General features: G+C 34.9%; 1 protein-coding gene across 1 annotated transcript in view; it reads right to left on the bottom strand.

Annotated features, from left to right (window-relative positions):
* LOC104529100 (SPARC (osteonectin), cwcv and kazal like domains proteoglycan 2) overlaps positions 1-21,186 on the bottom strand; it is a 78,534-nt gene that overhangs the window by 47,976 nt on the left and 9,372 nt on the right. Inside the window, exon 2 of the mRNA XM_010173303.1 lies at positions 11,092-11,206. Coding sequence (XP_010171605.1) covers positions 11,092-11,206 — 115 coding nt within the window. The remainder of the gene's footprint in view (positions 1-11,091; positions 11,207-21,186) is intronic.

Here is a 21,186-nt window from a genome sequence, read left to right on the forward strand (position 1 = left end):
ATTTCATGAAACTTGGTGCCTTTAGGGAAGAAGCTGGGTTTTTCCTTTTTCCATGAAGATTTTAATGTTTTATTTAGAGGATTTCTGACAAGTCAAGGAGCCTGCGCCTGGGATATAAAATTAAGATATCAAGAAAAAAAAAAAAAATTAACATTGTATTTCGTGAAGCAGATAAAAAGCAATACAGTTGGGTAATTATGATAATTGGAGCCACAGAATACCTATCTAATCATTTTATTAACAAAAGTTTTCATAATACTGATTCATCAATAGCAAACAAAAAACGTATTTTTTAATTTACAAATAGAAAATCTGCCTTCTTGCTAGTAAAAGAAATTGAGATATAAAAATGTATCACTTGAAAGAGATTTAGGTTATGCTGATACTAGAGCATATTTGTTTAACTTCTCTTACCAAGACTCCGAGTAAAGCTATAGTAACATGTTATTGAGTACTGGTCACAAAAAGGATACCACATGTTCTTTAAATACCACTGGGTTTATATCCTACTTGAAGACAACTCAGGGAAAATCATTGATCCAACACTCTAACCATCATCAGCTCATTCCTGAGTTTCCTAAGAATCTCAAGTAGCTTCACTGTCCAATAAACTCTGACTTAATTACAGGACAAAATAACTCAGCAGTAGATTATATAATTGGCACCATATTTTACCTTCTAAAAATAAGCAGGAGAGACAAATAAACTAGTTTACAGTGATTACCTGATAATGAAAGTATTTTTCTAGCAGTTATCTCCCCATTGATGAGCAATGAAACACTTTTAAATATAACTGCATATTGATGGTGTAAAAATAGTATCAGTGAAAAATATTACTATCACATCAGTAATTGAGACACAAACATAGCAGCATCCTGTTAGCTTATTCATACATTGCATGAAGAGAAAGATAATGCAGATCCTGATACTTAGCATATGATCTACATCTCTTTGGTTATTTATTCTCAATAGAACTACTGCGAAACACTTCTAAAGCCTTTAATGTATCATAAAATTGGCAAGATCCCTTCATTTGCATAATTAAGGCAATTATAGCCATTAAAATTGAATACAACACCATTTCAATGGTCTGGACTATATTTAAGCTTTCAGCTTTATAATCTGCAAAAACTGGTTCACAAAGAACAAAGGAAAATAATGAACATATCCTTAAAAAAGCATGCTCTCATGACTATCTAAAATAGTTCATAGGGTTTGTTGTGCTACACAGATTAAACTTTCCTAACAACTTGGATATTTGAGGACTCCAGGACTGAAATTGTTTGTGAATTATTGAATGACCTAGGTTAAAATTAATGATTATCAAACAAAAAATTAAACAGCATTAATTATCTTCATCATAATGGTTTCTCTAACTCTCTTAAAACTGCAGCAGTACACACAAAACCTCCGGATGACACATGAAAGTAACATTTTAGATTCTGAAGACATATTTTCCATGAGATTTCAGGGTTTTTTTTTTCCCCTACTGAAAAACAAGGGGAAAGGAAATAAAGAAATCAACCAGGCTAATCAAAACTTTCATAATAAATCAAATTAAAGTCATCTACTATAGAGAAGTCTTTTCCTATGTGAAAAGTATATGAATACTTTGTAGAAGTAAGAAAACTCCGTATGACTGATTAGTTGACTTGTATATATTCAATCTCTACCTAAGAAGAACCACAGTGTCTAAATGGCCCTGAGTGTCTGAATAGTCCCATAGACATCAAGGATTAGAAAAGAGCTATGCATCCTAAGTCTAAGCGTGTAAGTTCACTCTCACATACTGATTTGTAGCAAACCAGCTGGTTTTGCCTGAGATGAAGTTTGGGAAGTTCATCCCGAAATTGCTCCCTATGTGCAGGATGGACAATGCCACCAAGGAATCCCAGCTGTGCTTGTGTCTTCAAACATACACTCCTGTTTTCAAAGCCGCAACTGGCGCAGGACACACATGACCTTGGTGCCCTGTGATAAAAATACTCACACGGCAAGCAGAGATGCAGCATGCACATTATTTTAGAGACTTCGAAATTAAAAACTGTATTATTCAAATATTTTTAACACAGGGACAGATCAGCCAGTTAAATCCTCATTTGATGGTAACAGAAGAAACACGAGAAGCAACTTCTCAAAGTGCAGCACACTACAGCAGGCTAGAACTGCTTTCCACAGTCTTAACACCCGAGGAATTTTCCATTTAAATGTAAATTAGGGGACGTGATATACCTGGATTTGACAAAGCTGTGTAGATTTGAGTATCAAAGGCTGCCAAAAGCAGCCATAAAAAGTGGAAAGACTTGGAAATAACAAAGCAGCCCAAAGGAAAATCAAAGAGGAAGAGGTCCTGGAGAAGATTGCTGTTGCAAAGACACTTGGAACTGTGAGCAAAGAACTGTTTCCAGTGATAAGTATGTAATATTCCAGCTTTCCCTTTAGTGTTATAGCGCTTTGTAATATTGTCAACAAGCACTTACCTAACAATCCTTTCTAAGGATTTCACTTAATCCTGGCAATAATAAAATGTTGTTTTTTGCAGCATTCTTGAATATGTTCTACAGTGTTATGGGGGTTTTCATAAACACAACATAAACAGTTTCTTCCATTCTAGCCTTGTTTATATAAAATATAGTGTTACAGAATGGACAATCTCCCCTTAATCTTCCACTTCTTCCTTCTAATAGTCAAGCTCAATGGAATTTAAAAAAAGATAATCACCATTCAACACATGCTTCTTACACTATCAGCTCCACTCTAATTCCAAATCATAGTACAGTTTTTACTAGAATGTCTCTGCCTCACTGCAGAGTCAAAAAATCATCTATTAATAACTAACCAATTCTAGTTATCTTTTTTGAACTATAAAGGTGTTTAAAACAAAATGAACACATCTTGTTCCATGCAAGAGAAGTGAAACTACAGGAGAAACTCATGCATTTGAAGCACAAATGATTAATAGTCAGCTCTATAACCTAAAAATAGGATACACAGCTACATCTCCATTTCCCTAGTCCTTGAAACACAGCCACAGCCCCTTTGTATCTCTTACACATTTTACCATTTAGTCTCAGCCATCTGACTAAACTGTCGGGTCTTCAAAGCTTCCCATCTGCCTATTTCAGGTGTGTTTTTCCACATCACACACGGACAAGACCTGGCAAGCAGCCGATACCCCTCCTTTCCAACCCTTCCCTGGGTTCCAGGAGAAGGAAGCCTGGGTACATGGTGTGCTCTGGCTAAGCACCAGGTTAGATGACAAGGGGACCAGAGGATTTGGGGCATTCAGGTCAGATACACCTTCTCATTCCAAACACATTCTCTGTCATTCTACACCACATTAGACTGTTACTAATCACATAACATTAGATTACTACTAATAATGGAGAAGTCTCTTTTTAGAAAGTCTTAATATGGAGTTTAATTAATGAATGAAGATACTTCTGACAATTTTACTTGGCTTAGCATCACTCAAGAAAAAAAAACAAACCTGTTTAAGAATCTGAAAAAGATTCATGCAGAAAATTTATCTTAACATTGAAGGAACAAACAATAAAATGGGCTCCATTAAGTTTCTGTTATTACACAAAATAATAAATATTAAATAAAAGTCTTTTACAAATACAATAATACAGTATTTTTGTGCTAGCAAATTCCCTTTCTAGCATGTCAAAGATATGGAAAACATTTACAGATACAAATGAATTCTTGGTAGGATTATTAGTCTTCTATCTTAGGAAAAATGTTTATAAAATATAAAGATACTAAAGCAATAAAATCTGATTAAACAATAGTACTTCCTATTAAAGATCATGTAAAAAATGGTCTATAACTCACCTTATATACAACACAGAGAGAAAAAGACATTCTTAGTGAATTAGCCTGACCGAATTTCAAAGCATAAAAATCTACAATGCATCAATTTTCACTTTACCTTCAAAGAGCTTCTACTTAATATATACTTACAGCTCAACATTAACAGGCTTAATTCACTATATACATTTACAGTAAACAAAGAGAAAAACAATATTTTAGCTTGCATGTCTGGACAAATATAGGTCTACAGCTTTGAGATTTAAAAGTGAATACTATATATTAAATTAAAAAAGCAATAAAGCAAAATGGACATTTACTGCTAAGTCAATACCCTCTAAAGAACTAAAATGGATATACAATAATACATTTGACTTCTGTAGCATCTCTACAATCACAAAAGGTTTCAGAAGTATTAGTAGAGTTCAGAAACACTAGTAGAACAAGAAAGCTTATCTACAGATAATGTCTTTTCCTCTAACAAGGAAACTGAGTCACAACAGCATTAGAACCTATTTACATTTAAATCAATGGGAAAATTCATATTGATGCCAGTAGTAAAAGCAAGAGCAGAAATACTAGCCCAGATCTGATTTCTGTGGTCAACCCACAGTGACATCATTCTCAAACAGTACACACCAAAACCAATGAGAAAAATTCCTGTTTTGGAGTGCTTCCACTGATAGTTGTGCACATGTATTTCAGGATTCATCTAAAGACTAGTTTGTGAAAAAGCAGCACAATTTTCTAATGAAAATTAAGAATCAAAAAAACATAGAGGTTTTCATTTAACATTGCCCTATATAGAATTGAAGTAGCTATTACATAACAAAATATTTTACTGAATCATAAATATATGGCTAAGAAAAACAGTAGACTAGAAAGCTGACAATTACCTAATGCAAATTCAACTCACATGTATAAAATCTATACTGCCAAACTACTGAGACCACCTCCTTCCATTTACTGTGCATATTCTTCAGAGGAAGTTAACAACTGAGAGTAGTTTTTCCATTATGAAAACCAGCATGCTTCTCTTTTTACTTCCTTTTACAGGCAAGTCACTTATTTTCTGTAACAAGCCTGGCAGGGTAATATTAGATGCTGTAATTAGATCTTTTGGGAGATATTTTAAAACATACTAACATATTTGTCAATAAACTCTGAACAGCATTATAACATAACAGTAATTTTCTTTGGTGGGTTATTTTTGTCTTTGAGGACTGAAAGCTAAATTTTATCCTTGACCACATAGCATGAACTTCTTCATCTTATAGATGGGAATTTTGCTCATTACTCCTATAAATGGCTTCTCTGGGCTACCCCATAACTGAGCACTAATAATATTAGGCTTAATTGGTCTAATATATGTTGTTTTGGATAGAGATTTTATTCTATTGATGTCCTGGAGTTAATCTTGCAGAAGAGAAAAAGGGAATTACAGAATAGCACCATCTGTCCTTGAAAGGTAATAATACAAAGTAGAGATTAAGGAGTTAACACAAATGTTATTTTTGGCCCTAAATCCCTTTATTTGTGAAGTCTGTAAACCATTCAGTGTTCTATTCAAATGCAAACAAAACAAAAGCTCTTTTTTGGCATCTATACCTGTACTATATGAAGACTGGCTGAGGTCATGTATGCCGCTATGTAAATAAAATAAAGAGGATTTGGGAGAGTGCTGTTTTTCTATTTATTTTAAAAGGAGCCCCTATATTTATTTTTCAAGCACTGGTGCACACAGAATGAAACAGAATCCACAGTGTCTTTAATGCTACTGTTACTTATCCTCATCTCTCCATAGCAATTAACAATTCGGCAGCATTCAGTATAAAATAGGATGCAGCTGAGAGAGCAGCTATCTTTCAGATATGTTAACTGAAAATATTTTCAGCATGCAATGTTGTCTTTTCACTTCCTCCTGGCAAAAGCCTAGACTCAAATTTTATGACATTGATAGCAGCTTCCTATGTTACTTATACAGAACTCCTCTGATGATCAGATAAAGAGCCCCTTTTTTTTTTCTTCATAAGTCCACCTCTGTTATTTCAGTGAAAATATCAAGGCAGCTCTTAACACAGGATTTATTCATTCACTCAAAAATTATTGAAAGCAAACTCTTCTACTTCAGTAGCTAATGAAAATGGATATTTAATATTTTACCCACAATGTTATAGGTTTTCCCATCTAAACTGCAGGGCCTTCATCTGATTCTGAGCTTTTGGTTATGACTGCACATCCCAGCTGCATCTTGACTCTACATCAGGAGAGAATCCCAACCTCGTCTCCATGAAAAAGAAACACAAACACACAATCCAGGAGGATGCTGTAGCACACATCTTTGAAACAGACTATTCATGGGACCAGCTTAGCTTAACAGGGATGTAAAACACGGGCATGCTGTCAAGCTTTTTGGATTTAAGGATAATTAAAATTTCCCAATATATGTACTCTAGAGTAGAGTAAATTCAAGCCAACTGTCAGTGGATGCTTTTCTTAGATACCTTTGGAAGGTCTTTGACTACAGTTACAGTTGTCAGCCATACACTCATCTGCTGCCCTGGCATTCAAAACATGTTTAGTGAGGACCTTCCTTTCCTGTAAATGAAGAAATGTCATGTATGTCTTCATTGAGTATATTCCTTTAGATTGACATACCTAGTGGGATCTTGTCATCTGCATTGCCAAGTGTCCCATATTAGGTTGTTATGACAATGAAAAGAGACATATCCCAGGTATTTGGTCTCAAGACCATCTTGTGTCTTGAAGGTTTTAATTGTTATTAATAACTTATACAATATTTTTTTCTATTTAGTCAGTAAGCCTCTATATAACCTATATAAAAAGTGAAGGAGAAACAGAAGGAAATGTCTGCAATGATGCAACAAGTGCAGTATCATTTAAGGCAGAGTGAATAATCTCTTTCTATCTCAGTTTCTGACAGGATTTGAAACAATTTTATTTCAGAGACTGACATATATTCCTTCCTCTGCATCATTCTGCAGCTTTTGAAAGATGTTAAATGCTACAGCTGATCACAGAGAAGGCTGTTGTCTGCGACTACCCTTTCTATTTTCTGTAATGTGGGGCATAAACCTCCTCAGACCACCAACCTCTACTTTCCTAAGAAATACTTACCAATTGAATAAAATTAATTTTCTGTATCTCAACTAGTAATATAAGTACAATGCTAGTAAAAAAGAAATCCAAGGAAATATTAAGACTGGAAACAAGGTAAATTTCATACAGAAAGAGATTATAGATGAATCCAAATCCCGGCTCATGACATTCTAGCCTGACTCCTCAACCAGTATCCAATGTAAGCCAGAACTGCTCTTTCAGTCAGCTAGAAAACATAAGGTATTATACTGTAAATATATATAAATAAGCACCTCATATATACTACATTAAATGATACATAATAAGTAAACACAGTTAAAATTTTATGTCCTTATTTCTAAGGTACATATTTCACAGACTGCCTTATTTCTTTTTGTAGAAAACAGACAACATGGGTCTTCACCTGTACCATGAAAATTAAATAACAATACAAAATTACTTTCACTTGTCCCCCCCCCTTTTTTTTTTTTCCTTGTAATGTCTTAAACTAATATTTTTTGCTTACTAAAAACTCTGAGGATTTTGCTGTTGGCATTCATTCCACTTTCTGAATTAATAAAACCTATTAATAAACCTGGCCTTCTAGACCCTGCAAGATACAATCTAAGAAGCACATGTACTTCACAAACTAAAGCAACTAAATTTTTAACGCTTGCCAGGCCTAAACATGAAAACATGCAAACAAGTGATGATATTTCATCCATTTAATGTAAAAATAAATTGCTTGGTAATTATGTAATATATTGTTTTTCCCTCTTTTTCTTATCTTCCCTCTAACTACAGCTTAAGCCATGCACATCAAAAATCAACTTCTGATTTTATTTGGTGAAGCATATTCTCAGGTGTTCACAACTACTAAGCTTTTAATTAAGCTTACTGGTATATAAATTTCTCTCTAGTAGAACCTAAAGGATATATTCAGAATTATTTTTCCAGCTTTATATAACAAGTTACTTACTAAATTTTTGTAGAAATTTACAGAAGACTACGGTTATTAGGAGAGGTTAATATGGTATAAGACTATACAGCAGGTCAGACACATTTTCAGAATAATTTCATTATAATTAGAATGGTCAAAGCCACTGGACAAAGTAGAACTATCCCCCAAGTAGAGAGGTTTGTGTAACTTTTACAATAGCTGGTTTTTGCCTGCGTTTTTCATTCATGCTCTCTTCCATACTGCCCACCTGCCCATCTTCATTTCTTTCTAACTTTGTGTGACCCTTCCCTGTTACGCTGCCTCAAGTGCTCTTCAGATTTTTCCTCTCTTTTGTGTTTTTGGGGTTTTTTTGTTTTTCTCTTTTTTAAAAAACTACTGGAGTACCTGTTATAGTTTATATGATATCCATCGATTTCTCCAAACTAAAACCAAAACAAAAATAAGACAAGGAAAGATTTTTATTTGGTCCTTTTTTGCTTTTTGTTTGTTTGTTTTGCTACCAACTTACACATCTATTTCTAAATCAAGTTCTTAGCCCTTTCATCTTTGCATCCAAGCTAACAGCCACAGAACTTTAGTCAGGTTCAATGTTACCGAATGTATCACTAAAATGAACCAGCTTTCACAAAACCCAGGATGTTCACACCCGCCTCATGCAGATTAGATAAACTTCTGGATTAGATAAACTTCAGAGTTCACTTCCAACTAAGAGTTTCCTATAATTTTATGATTAGGTTCACATACTTTTAAAAAGGCAAATCTGTTTTTCTGAACACTGGTTTAATTGTGCTTCCAAAGGAGTATGGAGTTCCACACCAAGAATATTTTGGGAAAGTTCATAGACATACTTTAGTCCCCTAGATACACTAAAAATTCAGTAGAATTTATCAATCTGAAAAAATGAAAAATTGTCTTACACAAGGGATGTATTTTAGGAAACCTTCACGTAAGTTATCCCTGAAACTGGAGCACTAATCTTACTTTGCCTCTTTGGCTTCAACAAATTTCTAAGCAACTGACATATGTGCATACAGCATAGAATACTTAACAAGAGTCCCATTAAAGTAAATAATTGTATTACTGAAATAGAAGTTCTTATAACAAAAGTTATAATAAATTTTGTATTCTGTTACAGTAATGGCTAAAATTTCAGAAATGATACGCAGTTCACTTTCCTATTTCTCATATTGCCTGGCCTTTGGCCTTGTTAAGAAGTGATATTCAAATTTCAATGTTACAGTAAAATGTAGCAGTTGAAAAGCCCTGTATTTTGCTTGCCCTGACAATCTGTCAGGACAGGATTAGTGTTAATTCCCATACTCATATAAGATCTTTTTTTTTTTTCTCTCTCTTTTACATAACTACGCCCAAGTAATCTTGATCCCTTGGCAGTACAAATCTTCATTCCCAGGAGTTCTTTCCTAATTAAAAACAATTCCATTTTGTTGAAGCCAATAAAATTTGTCTATAGATTTTTTTTTTTAGTGTTTAAGTACAGGAGTACCAAAAATAAAATGTACTTGAAAGAACACACACATAGTCAAAAATAACTGTATCAGGTAAAACAGTTTCCAGCAGAGAAAACACTAATTTTATTTCGGTAAAAACTGAGGGCAATCATACTCTATGAAAAAACTAATTTTGGAGAATGGTAGGCCTAATACTCACAGACGCTTCTTGGCATATTATCTTAATTTCACTTCATGCCCACTGTTAAGCAAATATCCCCACATCTATGCTGGAGATGCAGAAATTGTTGCTAGTGAAAACTGCAACCACATTAATGCTACACTATATGGCTTATCAAAGAGGACACATTAACCATATAAGGCTGGGTCTACCGATGTTTTTCATTTGCAGTGGCAAAGTGAGCAGATGATAGGTTTATCATAGATATTTATTTACAGTTACTACATGAAATTGTAAATAAATGCTTGAAAAATCCTCAAGGCTGTATCATTTTGCAGAGGGGTTATAGCATAGGAGCATTTAATTACATTTATGCAATTAATTTAATTACACAACCAATGATATTGCCAATGACCAAAAAAGTGACCTAAAGGCATGTTTCAGAGCAGGTTTTTAACTTACTTGTACGCCTGCACACAGCTCAATGTTTGCAGTGGTCATCCCTATTCATTGTTAAAAGAACATTCTTTTTTTTTTAAATATTAAGAAAAAAAATAGTTTTGGCAGTAGCTACAGCTTATCATGGAAATGATAAGATTCGCTTGCACAATATGTATGGAATAGTGCATCAAACCATAATGAAATACCAACATTAACAAAATTCAGGAATGTAATGCTGGTTCATTTAATCTTTATAAGGTTAGTATATGGGGGGTTGGGGGGGTGTGGAATTCTTCAAGAACTAATTTTGGTGTATTTCCAATGAGGATTCAGGATATTTGTGCATAAACACTTTCGCTTACTCATAAAAGGTGTGACTATACAAAAAGAAGAAAACAATACATCTGACAGAGATACAAAAATGCAGACCTCTAGCCATGCTGTTCTTGGCAAATTCAGGTCCATGGTGGCCTAAAACCTCATGCTATGATGGCTTTCTATTCAGGAGCACCAAGGGTGGTATCCTGTTTTAACAACAACCTTCCAAAGTCACCTGGGAGTCATTGAAATACAAATATGCTTTGCTACAGATTTTTTCTCCAGTTGCACCAATGGCTAAGAATCAATGCAAAGCAACTGCATTTTCTAGCAGCCTAATCTCATGCATCATCCAAAGGAAGTTAATTTATTCCTATCACTTTTCAAACAAAGAACTCAGTTTTATATGACAGCCTTTACTAATAGTTCCATAGCTGAAGTGCAACCTCTTGCTTCTATGAGCAGTAACAAGGACTTTTAAGTTTCCTTTTTTTCTATCGCACTTCATTTTCTTGAATATTCAACTGAAAACACTGAGGAGCAAGAAATGATTTTTTTTTGGTCTTAAATACAGCCATAAGCATTTTGAGAAGTATTAAAAAGTAAAAAAGAACAATAACTCATATTACAATAGCTGCATTTGGAAAATACAGTGGTATTTTACTGTAGGCACAATTTCAAAGCCTACAGCAAAGAAAACAACCTTGAATAAAATAAAGCTGGTTTCACTCAAGAATAATCAGTTTGTGATCACCGCACTCTTCTGTAAGCAAAATCTTATTTCCTTCTAGAAAGGAGTTGTTAAAAATATATAAATTATCATCACTCACCTCTCCTATCATTTCTGCCTGCATTTGTGGATTTGTCAGAAGGGCAAGGGCAACGTCCTTCGCATTTCACTGAGATTTGTTTTCCCGAGATACAGGCTTGATAGTCTAATTTGCACTGTAAGGAGAGAGAATTACTATCATTAATACAAACACCTTTTACAAAAAAAGTTATAGCTCTAAGTATTTTGAAGCAATCTCCCATTAAGTGTTTATATCTTTGTAGGTACAGGTGCTAGGAAAAATTTTCTGAAGTATATGCTACCTTTGTACTAAGAATTAGATTACATAAAGGTACAAAGTTTTTGTTCCCTAACCTGGCTACAGTTTCAGGCTCAATTCAAGCATGAATGCACTTGTGGTGTTAGACTGATTTGAATACGTATACTAAATGGTAGTAGACTGCATGGTTTTATTTGCATTATATGAGCAAATAAACAAGGCAACAGTATTCATAGGAATAGGAAGCGATTAACAGTGAATTATGATAGAATTTATCACTTAATTTCTACCTGTAAAATGACAGTACCCTAGTAAAAAGCAGTAACAAATAACATGGAAAGGTGTGCCTAATGCAATCCTGCACAGGGATAGCCTTTTCTGATATAAAATCAGATTAATTTGTTTGGTTCAAGTATCAGGAAAAATACAAACCAAAACAAAGTGGAAAAAAAAAAAGTTAAGTATCTACAGAGAGCAAGGACAGGAAAGGAGGAAGGTGGTTATAGAGAACACTTAATCCTCGAATACAAGATGGAAGATGTCTCATTAGTCAGATAAGGGACGTATAACTTAAAAGTGTACGAGTCAGAAAACCAGTTCAAGTAACAAATAAAAAGATTAAGTCTTTTCTATGCATCACAACACTTTAGAAGAACAATCTCACCAAAATTTGTCCTTAATATTCCCTGACTCATCTTCTGTTTGGGAATCTAACTTCAGTTTAACACAATTCCATTGCACAATTATCAGAATTTCTGGCAAACCCTGAAATTGGAGTTTCTCTCTCTCTCCTAAAAATGAGTAAGGGGTGCGAGAACTATAGCTATGTAAGACTAAAGGAGCCTCCTAAAAGACAGCACTTGACGTTTCCACTAACATGCAGATATAAGCACTATGAATTTAGAGAACTTTATTAACCTTTCATGCAGTCAGCATTCTGACCCTGTCACACTGTCATGCAGTTCTCTACCTAGCACAAGCTGAACTGCATCACTATTGAAATAATACCTTTTTGCACCACTGCCAGTACCAAAGAGAAGACACATTAAAAGAGTGAGAAAAAAATACCTCACATTTTGTGTATTTACATAAAATCATCATTACAGTTCAGTTCTGAATGTGCTCCTTTTTGCCAAAAAGGCATAGTTAAAGGACACTGAAGCTAGAGAAATCCTTTAATTCTAACAAAAAAAGAACAACAGGTCTGCTCCAATTGAAATCCTTTAATTCTAACAAAAAAAGAACAACAGGTCTGCTCCAATTGAAAGCTATACAAATAGCACTAGTGTCTCAAAGGCCCAGAAAACTGAAGCAAAGCAAACAGCTCTGCCAGTTTTGACTATGAAACAACTGACTACCTATTGCATTCATGCACAATTATCCTGGCTGTACAGGAAAGTGCTTGCACGTCATGCCCACCAGACCTCTTCACAGATAGCGCATGACCTAATTAATATTTTAATAATCTTCAGAGTTCGTAGAATGGATCGTAGCCTGAATTTAATACATGCTTCTGTCGAAAAGAGATATCTTCCCTTTTGTAAGATCTGAGAATTTTTATTGTTCAATTGTAGTAGCTTAAGGAGTCAAAGCTACAAATACCTGTGCTTTAGGCTTTGATTACTCCTGTTGGTGACTGAACTTAATGAGACTACCATTTAAAACTGGACATATAAGCCCATTTCAGGTTTGTTTTACTGAGAATCAGAATACAAAGTTTGCAAAACAAAGGAATAATTTTTTTTTGAAGATTTCTTTAATCCTTTACTCAAGAGGTTATTTTTACAGCCTCCAGTGCTTCTATTTTGTTTCACTCAGATGTTGCTGAAAATATTAGTAAATACTTCAAAGCTGTCTCTTCAGTCCTATTTGCAAACAACATTGTCCTTCTAAATGTTAAGAAAAACTTAATGTCCAACACCTTCCACAGACACTGATACCTGAGTTAGTGAACGCAAGGTCAGCACATTATCACTTTCAAATCAGTATCCCATAAACAGATAGGCTAGAATTTTACACTCACTGAACTCATTTCACAGGCAGGCAGGCAGCAAAGATGGATTCCTTGTCTCCAGAAACAAAGTAAAATCATGGTGCTTGCATAAGTCGGAAATGAAACAATAGGCTGTTCTGACAATTTTGTATCAGCAGCTAACGACACCAGGAATATAACTCTAGTTCACACCTCTCATCCTTGTTCCCCAAATAAACAGTGGACCGGGACACTGCAAAGGCAGCTGAGCTAAATAAAGGTAGGTCAGACTTCCCTGAATGTTACTCTCAAACTGGTAGAAAAACTCCATAGAAAAAGAAATCTGTGGCATACAGAATATGAGGACACAATGAGAAGTGGTGGTATAAAGGAAAGGTAGTGTTAGGAACAGTGATGAAATAATTTGTTTTGTGGGGAAAATATCTGAATAAGTTAAACAGCAGAAAAATACATGAACTACAATGTTATGTATAGAAATAAAATAATTCCAGTCTCTTTGGCTTTATTAGTTACTTCTCTACATGGGGAAAATATGTCATAAAATTTTCAAGAAAATAATCTGTTGAATTTCACAATATTCCTTATTTATATTGGTTTCATAAACTGTTAACTGCTTTTGCTACTTTCATCACAATCCCTTCTATACATGAAAAAATACCAATTTTACTCCTGAATATATCTAGATTTTTATCTTCAGATCTTGATTCCACTTTCCTCTTAGTATATCAGTTTTCGATGCTGAAGTTTCACCATATCTCATTTGTATGTTTGATTCTAAAAATGCTTCAATTCTGATGCTTGAATTTTCACACATTTTGTTTCAAGACAGAAGAATAGGTATTTCTGACTTCAGAGAAATACGCTGCACAGTGTTTAAAAAAAACCCCAAAACATCAATATAGACAAAGAACATGTACCATGTCAGGGTCTCTTGGCAATATATTTCTGGATTAAAAATTCCTCATTTCTGTACACTGTCAAGTGTTGCATAGAAAAATGCAATTTGTTTACTCATATTCCACCTGTTTGAAAATCATCAGTCTTAAATGGACCCAACATTCTTCAACATTTGCCCAAAGCAGTTGTTTAGTGAACTAGAGACAAGCAATTAAAATCTGTGGGAAGAACATCAAAGAATGTATGTCATCTTTAGACATGACTCATGCAGCTTTACTGTTATTACAGTAAAGAGGAGAATAGTTATATTTCTGGAACAACTACTACAGCGTATGTTATTTTGATATACACGAGCTCTGCTTCTAGAACTACAGTCACAGAGTTGGAAAGATTAAATGACAGTAACTTTTTCCATTAAGTTCTGCCACCTTCCATTCCAAAGTAGCTACCTGTCAAATGCTGCCAAACAGATCTCTCTATATTGTACATATAAAGAACCCAGTTTTGCCCCTAAATTGAAAAAATCCACCTACTTTTCCATGGTAAAATAATGAAAAAAATGAAAATACAAGGAAAAAAAATATTATTTTTGTGTGCATTTGATTGGCATGAATACAACGACAGGATACATTTTATTTATTACATTAAGTTCCAAACAATCCCAACTTTCCCTGTTATTTGTAAACCAAGTTCCAGGTAAATAACATATATTTCCATATATACATGTTTACCTTCAGAAAACCCCCAATCACCCTCCTGTGACCAACTGACCTAATTTTTCAAGTGTGTATGACAGTATGGATCTCATTAATATATGAGGAGGACACTGATAAAACCTGTGACTTAGGAAAACTTTTTAAGGACTTCAAATACACAGGAAACCTCTACAGAAAGGAGTAAAATCTCAGCACAAGTGTCACATGTACAGGGGGAAAATCTCTATGTTGAGCGAAAAAGAAGATTCAGAGAATATTCATACAGTCTAGAAGTTTTCAAATTAGTTTAAGTTTATATTTACATTATTGAACACTTGAACTGGCTGAGCAAACTTACAGCCATTGAGAAATTGTGAAGGACAGAAAATACACTATTAGACTGGAAATGAATAAAAGATGAAGCAAATAAATAAGGAAAGAAAAGATTATCTCAGAAATTATAGAAAAAAAGCTTTTAAATCTGATTTCTGGGCACCTAGAAGAAGAAAGACCATGCTACAGGCAAACCATAATAGAAATATTTTTATTCTATGGAAGAACTTCTAAAAACCAGATACATTAGATTGCAAGTACCTTTATTTTACCAAGGCTTGTCACACTCTTTTACATTGCAACCTGGTAAGCCATATGGGGAATTATACTATTTGTGTGCTCATATTGTAAGATAAGTACAAAATTAGTTGAAAGTGAACCTCACAGAGTAGCAATCAACAGCTCACCATTAAAATGAAAGGCTTCACTGAGTAGACTTCTGCAAGTGTAAGTCACAACCCTAGAACTATTCTGTCTTTGCATTAATGGCTTAGAAGATGAAATAAAAGATACCCTACTAAACATGGAAGAGGTTGGAATAACTTTAGAAGACAGGAATATAATAAAAACTGTTATTATTGAAATAGGCTAAAAATATAATGTAATTCAATATAGAAAAATGCTATGTTCTATTCTTACATAGACATAATAATCACGTTTAGAATACAAGCTACGGAATAAGTGACTAGACTTCTGGTGATCATTATGAACGATCAAATGGTGTTTAAAAACAGGACTGCAACCTACAAAACATGTAAAATCATTCCACACAGTTCTGGCAGCACTTAAAATAGAGTACACTGTCCTGCTTTTTGACAAGGTTTCAAGCAAGACAGGAATTAATTGGAAAAAGTCCAAAGAAACAGTAACAGGAATTATCAGAGGCCTAGAAAGTAGTCATCAAGAAAGAGGCTCAAGGACTGGGGATGTTCAGTTGTTTAGTATTGAAAAAAGGGAATTCACATAACAGTTGTCAAACAGGCAAAAGGCATTTGAAAGATACCTGAAAAGAATACCATGATGAATGTTACAACAATTGGCTTAAATTGCTGCAGAAAAGTTTCAGATTAGATACTAGGAAGGCTTTCTAATAATGAGGGCAGTGAGGTATTAAAATAAATTATTGGAGAAGTTTACTGAATCTTAAAGGAACCTGATGAAGCTCAACAAGAGCAAGTGCAGAGTCCTTCACCTGGGGAGGAATAACTGCATGCATGAGTACAGGTTAGGGGCTGAGCTGCTGGAAAGGAGCTCTGAGGAAAAGGACCTGGGTGTGCTGGTGGACAGCAGCTTGGCCATGAGCCAGCAGTGTGCCCTTGTGGCCAGGAAGGTGAGGCCATATCTGGAATACTGTGTCCAGTTCTGGGCTCCTCAGTTCAAGACAGGGATCTTCTAGAGAGAGATCAGTGGAGGGTTTCAAAGATGATTAGGGGTCTGGAGCATCTCCCGTATGAGGAGAGACTGAGATAGCTCAGACTCTTCAGCCAGGAGAAGACTGAGAGGGGATCTTATCAATGTCTATAAATACCTGAAGTGCGGGGACCAAATGTGTGGGGCTGGGCTCTTTTCGGTGGTGCCCTGTGACAGGACAAGGGGCAATGGGCAAAAAGTGGAACACCAGAAGTTCCAGACAAACTTAAGGAAAAACTTATTTACCATGAGGGTGACAGAACACTGGTACAGGCTGCCCAGAGAGGTTGTAAAGTCTCCATCTCTGAAGATGTTCAAAACTCGCCTGGACACTTTCCTGTGCAACCTGTTGTAGAGAACCTGCTTTGGCAGGTGGGTTGGACTAGATGATCTCCTGAGGTGCCTTGCAACCCCTACAATTCTGTCATTCTATGATTAATCATTGTCTTTAAAACTAGGACTAGATAAATCTGTCACGAATGACACCTGTGTAGTTGGACTTGCTTTGAGGAAATGCATGGACCAGATGGCATCAAGCTTATTCAATGATGAAGTACAGCACAGACCCACACTAGGAATGAACAAGTATCAAGAGATTATTGCTCATATAAGTCGTGCTCATTTTCTGGAGAGATTGAAAGATTTGTAATGAATGAACTTGGGAGACTGAACAAAAGAAAAACAAAATAATGCTTAGGCTAGTCCATGGATCTTAGATAACTTACTTCAGCAAAATTCTTTTTGGTACTGAGTGTATCTGTCCTCTTCTGAGATCCTGAACATCTCAGATCTGATTTGGAAACATGCTAAGTATTTTTAGATAAACTAAACCAGCTGAACTTAATAAATGCTTTGCAATGTGAAACATGAAAAAAACAACCCTTTAATTGGACATCCAAATCTCACAGATATTTTTTTTTCTTGTATATATCGGCAGAAGCATCTTCTAGCTGTAAAACAACACCTTCATACCACAGAGGGACTGTGTGAGACAGTGTAAATTAGTTACTGTTTGCAGACATCTCAAAATCTACAGGGAATAAAGACATATTAAAGCAGATGAGGAATTTACTTTAAATGTGTGGCTACTGTATAATAAAAGACACGAGACTACCAAACAGTGCAGAGAAAATGAATTACTGGTTAGACACAAGAGACTTATTTCCATTCTGTGTGTTAAGTGAATGAAGAGTCATGTGGAAGAAACAAGAACAGAATTAAGGTTGCATTATACATCTATCCAAAATGAAAGACAGTGGTTGTGCAACATTACCTTTGGCACTTCTCAGCATTTTATCAATTTGGTTTTTCTCACAGACTATTCTGTTCCTTTTTGAGAATGCTGCTACCTCAGTGCCAACATAACATTTTTCTATAGTAATATGCCAGGAATATCTAGCGGCTTTGAAATAAACTAACTAAAGCTCAGTTATGAGGATACATGCAATTTCTCTGGCAAGTAAGGAACAGGAGCTCATGCACTAGTGCCTTCTGGTGCAGTCTGCAGATACTGCCTCCAATTCCTCCTGTCCTTCACCTTATACATACTGGACAGCTGGAAGCAGGTACACCCTGCTGGAAGCTGGTACACCCCTACAGTACTCAAGTCAGCAAAACTTAGCTGCCAAGGTATTCACTTGGCATCCATTGCGCGCAGGTGAAACTGGGGATATCAGTAAGCATTGAAGGATTCCAAAATCTTACCATCATAGTCTACAAGTTGTACACCACAGCCTTCTGCACTGCTACCTACCTACTGAACGTTCATAAGTTAAGCAATCTAGCTATTATAGTATAAATAAATGGAATGTCTTAGAGAATTTGGAATATCCTCTCAAATTTACATGTTCTACCAAAAAAGCTCATAGTTCCTCCTTCCCTGTTTTCTAGATGATCAACAATGGGTGGTTAGGAGACTTTTGTATGATGCAATCAACAGGACCTCTAAGAAAAGAGCTCTTTGCTAGAGTACCATGAAGACAGATGCTGAAGAAGAGAATGAAGTGTTAAGTATTTCTTCCAGCATCACCATGTGTTTTATTGGTAGAAATCTCTTGTAGGGCTCCACATTCATGCATCAATACAGATCTCTGTATCCTCTCCATTTTTAGAACCCGATACCTCTGACAGTTTAACAGATAATCTCTGATGACCAATACTCAGTACTGTGTTTTTTCAACTTCATTTCATGCTGTTATGCTTATCCACATTCTCCTTTTTCTCACTTCAGCCCTATTTCACAAAGCTTACATACGTTCTGCTGCTCAAAATTTGCTTTTAGTGTATTTTATGCAAATTCCTATGGGAAATTATGGTCTCAGATTTGAGTGTCCTAAAGTAAAATATCTAAGAAACTACAATATGCTTTAATTGGGTCAATGATTCCTGTCACCAAACATGGGGGCAGGGTGGGCAGAGTGAGTCTTCATCAGGTTACATTCCAGGTCCAGTTCAACACAGAGTATTACTTGATATGGAACATGGAAGAAAGGTTATGGACTGCTTGATGCCAGGGGTCAATTCTTTGTGCAGTAGTGTCACTTTAGGTTGCCTTAAAATGGAAATGAAAATATGGCCAGGGTTAGTGACATTAACTTGGTAAACCTAATTTTGAAATTATTATGCCATTTCATAATTCTTTACCAAAAGTAGCCAAGAAGGCACAAGGAGATGCAATATAGAATTTCACACTAAAATGAGCTAGACGCATTGCCAAGATACCAGACTTTCAATTAATTCAAGCTTTAGAAATTAAAAATTAATGTGCAAATTTATCTATGAAGTGTCATCCAGATCTACAGATGCCTTTTGTTCTATCAGTAACCTGAATCATGTGTACTGCTTACCTAAACAGGAGTTTGGGTAAAAAGCTTTTCAGTAAACAAGTACTACTATTTAAAATGAAAATAACATTTAAAATTATTAACCATAAAGACATGCAACTCACATTTTGACCAGAGAACAAAAGGAAATGTGCCTATTGAACCAAGACCCTGAGTAAAGAAAATCTTTTGTGGTTGAATAAGAACTGATGATACATTGCTTATAAAGCTATGAACTAGAGAAAGCAATTTACATGACAAAATGAAAATCCGTATGCACAGTTTTCTTCCTGTTCAACTCTATAGCTCTTCCCTGTTTTCTACAGCACTCTGCAGTGCAATGGCATAAAAAGAAAAACCTGAAATCAGGTCAACTAGCTATCCAATCTTTTTCAGACACCCTAGAAAACATATTAAGTCACAGAAACATGCAGACAGATGCCTACTGGGATTATTTACATTAGGCACCTACCTGTCTTTGCTTTCATACTTTGAGGCTTTTAGAGATACATGATGCATAGGAGCTTCAGAAAATCCTTCTAAGGACCAACCTGCTTTTTAAATCAGCCATCTGAATTTTTAGGCACCTACTCAAGTTTCGTAAATATATACCTCACCATCTTATTCTATATATTTTGCAAACTAATATTTTATACCATCAAATGAGAATGTAAAGCTTAATTAATGCTAAATGACAGAACGCTGTGATATCCCTATTTGAAACATACTATTTCCAGTAAGTTAAAAAGTATTAATAATAATGCTTCTAGTATTTTTTGTGTAAAAAACTGTAATATATTACCTCATATCCAAATTAATATTTCAATATTCCTTGAAGACAATAAATTCTGTAAAAAACAAGATATTTCAAACATAAAAAAAATATTTAGTCAGTGTTTGAAAAAAACTGATTAACAAAAGGGGTAAAAATATATAACCATATAACCTCTACCTATATTATTCCTTCTGATCTTGGCTTATTGCAAAATTATACGCACTGATGCAGTTTGAAAACACACTAACAGCTTCTTGTAAGCATGCTTAATATAAAAATTTTCTTTCTGACATATACACACATATACTTAAATCTATAAATTCTAGCCCTTACTCAGATCTCTCTCCCGTATAGTCCAAATTTCAGCAGCTCATCAGGCTGCTTATATAAAACATCATTTTTTGCAGATCCAAGCTACAGATGCACAGAACATCACTGAACACTCCATGAGATCCTTGGTGTACCTCATTGTTAGCATTCACAGTTTTGCAATTCTGAGAAAATTTCTTGAGAGACAGAAAAAGCAATATTGCTCAGAGAAAACTAACTTTATATTTTTAAAGTTCCCACTTCAAATTTGAAAATTAACATTCAAAGAAAAATTTAAAATGTGCGCAAAAGCATTTGTGTCTCCTAAACCATCATCTTTAAAACAGCTATTTTGGTTCAAGATCAGCCAAGAAAGATCTTCACTAATTTTCAGCTGACATGCAAATTTCTGATAAATGGGTATGGTAAAATAAAAGTAATGGGAAAGCTATAAAGCCTTCTAATAAGACACAAATGGCTTGTAAAAGCATGGCATTTTTTGTTAAAAGAATCTGCTTATTGCTTATTAACATGCATTATCACTGTATTTTTAATGTGATATGGCTTCCTAAGCCATGTCGGCTGATTGCATTACTAATTAAACAAGTTCAATTTATCTAATCACATCTAAGTTGAAATATT

The sequence above is a fragment of the Antrostomus carolinensis genome, unplaced genomic scaffold, assembly GCF_000700745.2.
Source record: "Antrostomus carolinensis isolate BGI_N321 unplaced genomic scaffold, ASM70074v2 scaffold7920, whole genome shotgun sequence".
NCBI lineage: Eukaryota > Metazoa > Chordata > Aves > Caprimulgiformes > Caprimulgidae > Antrostomus > Antrostomus carolinensis.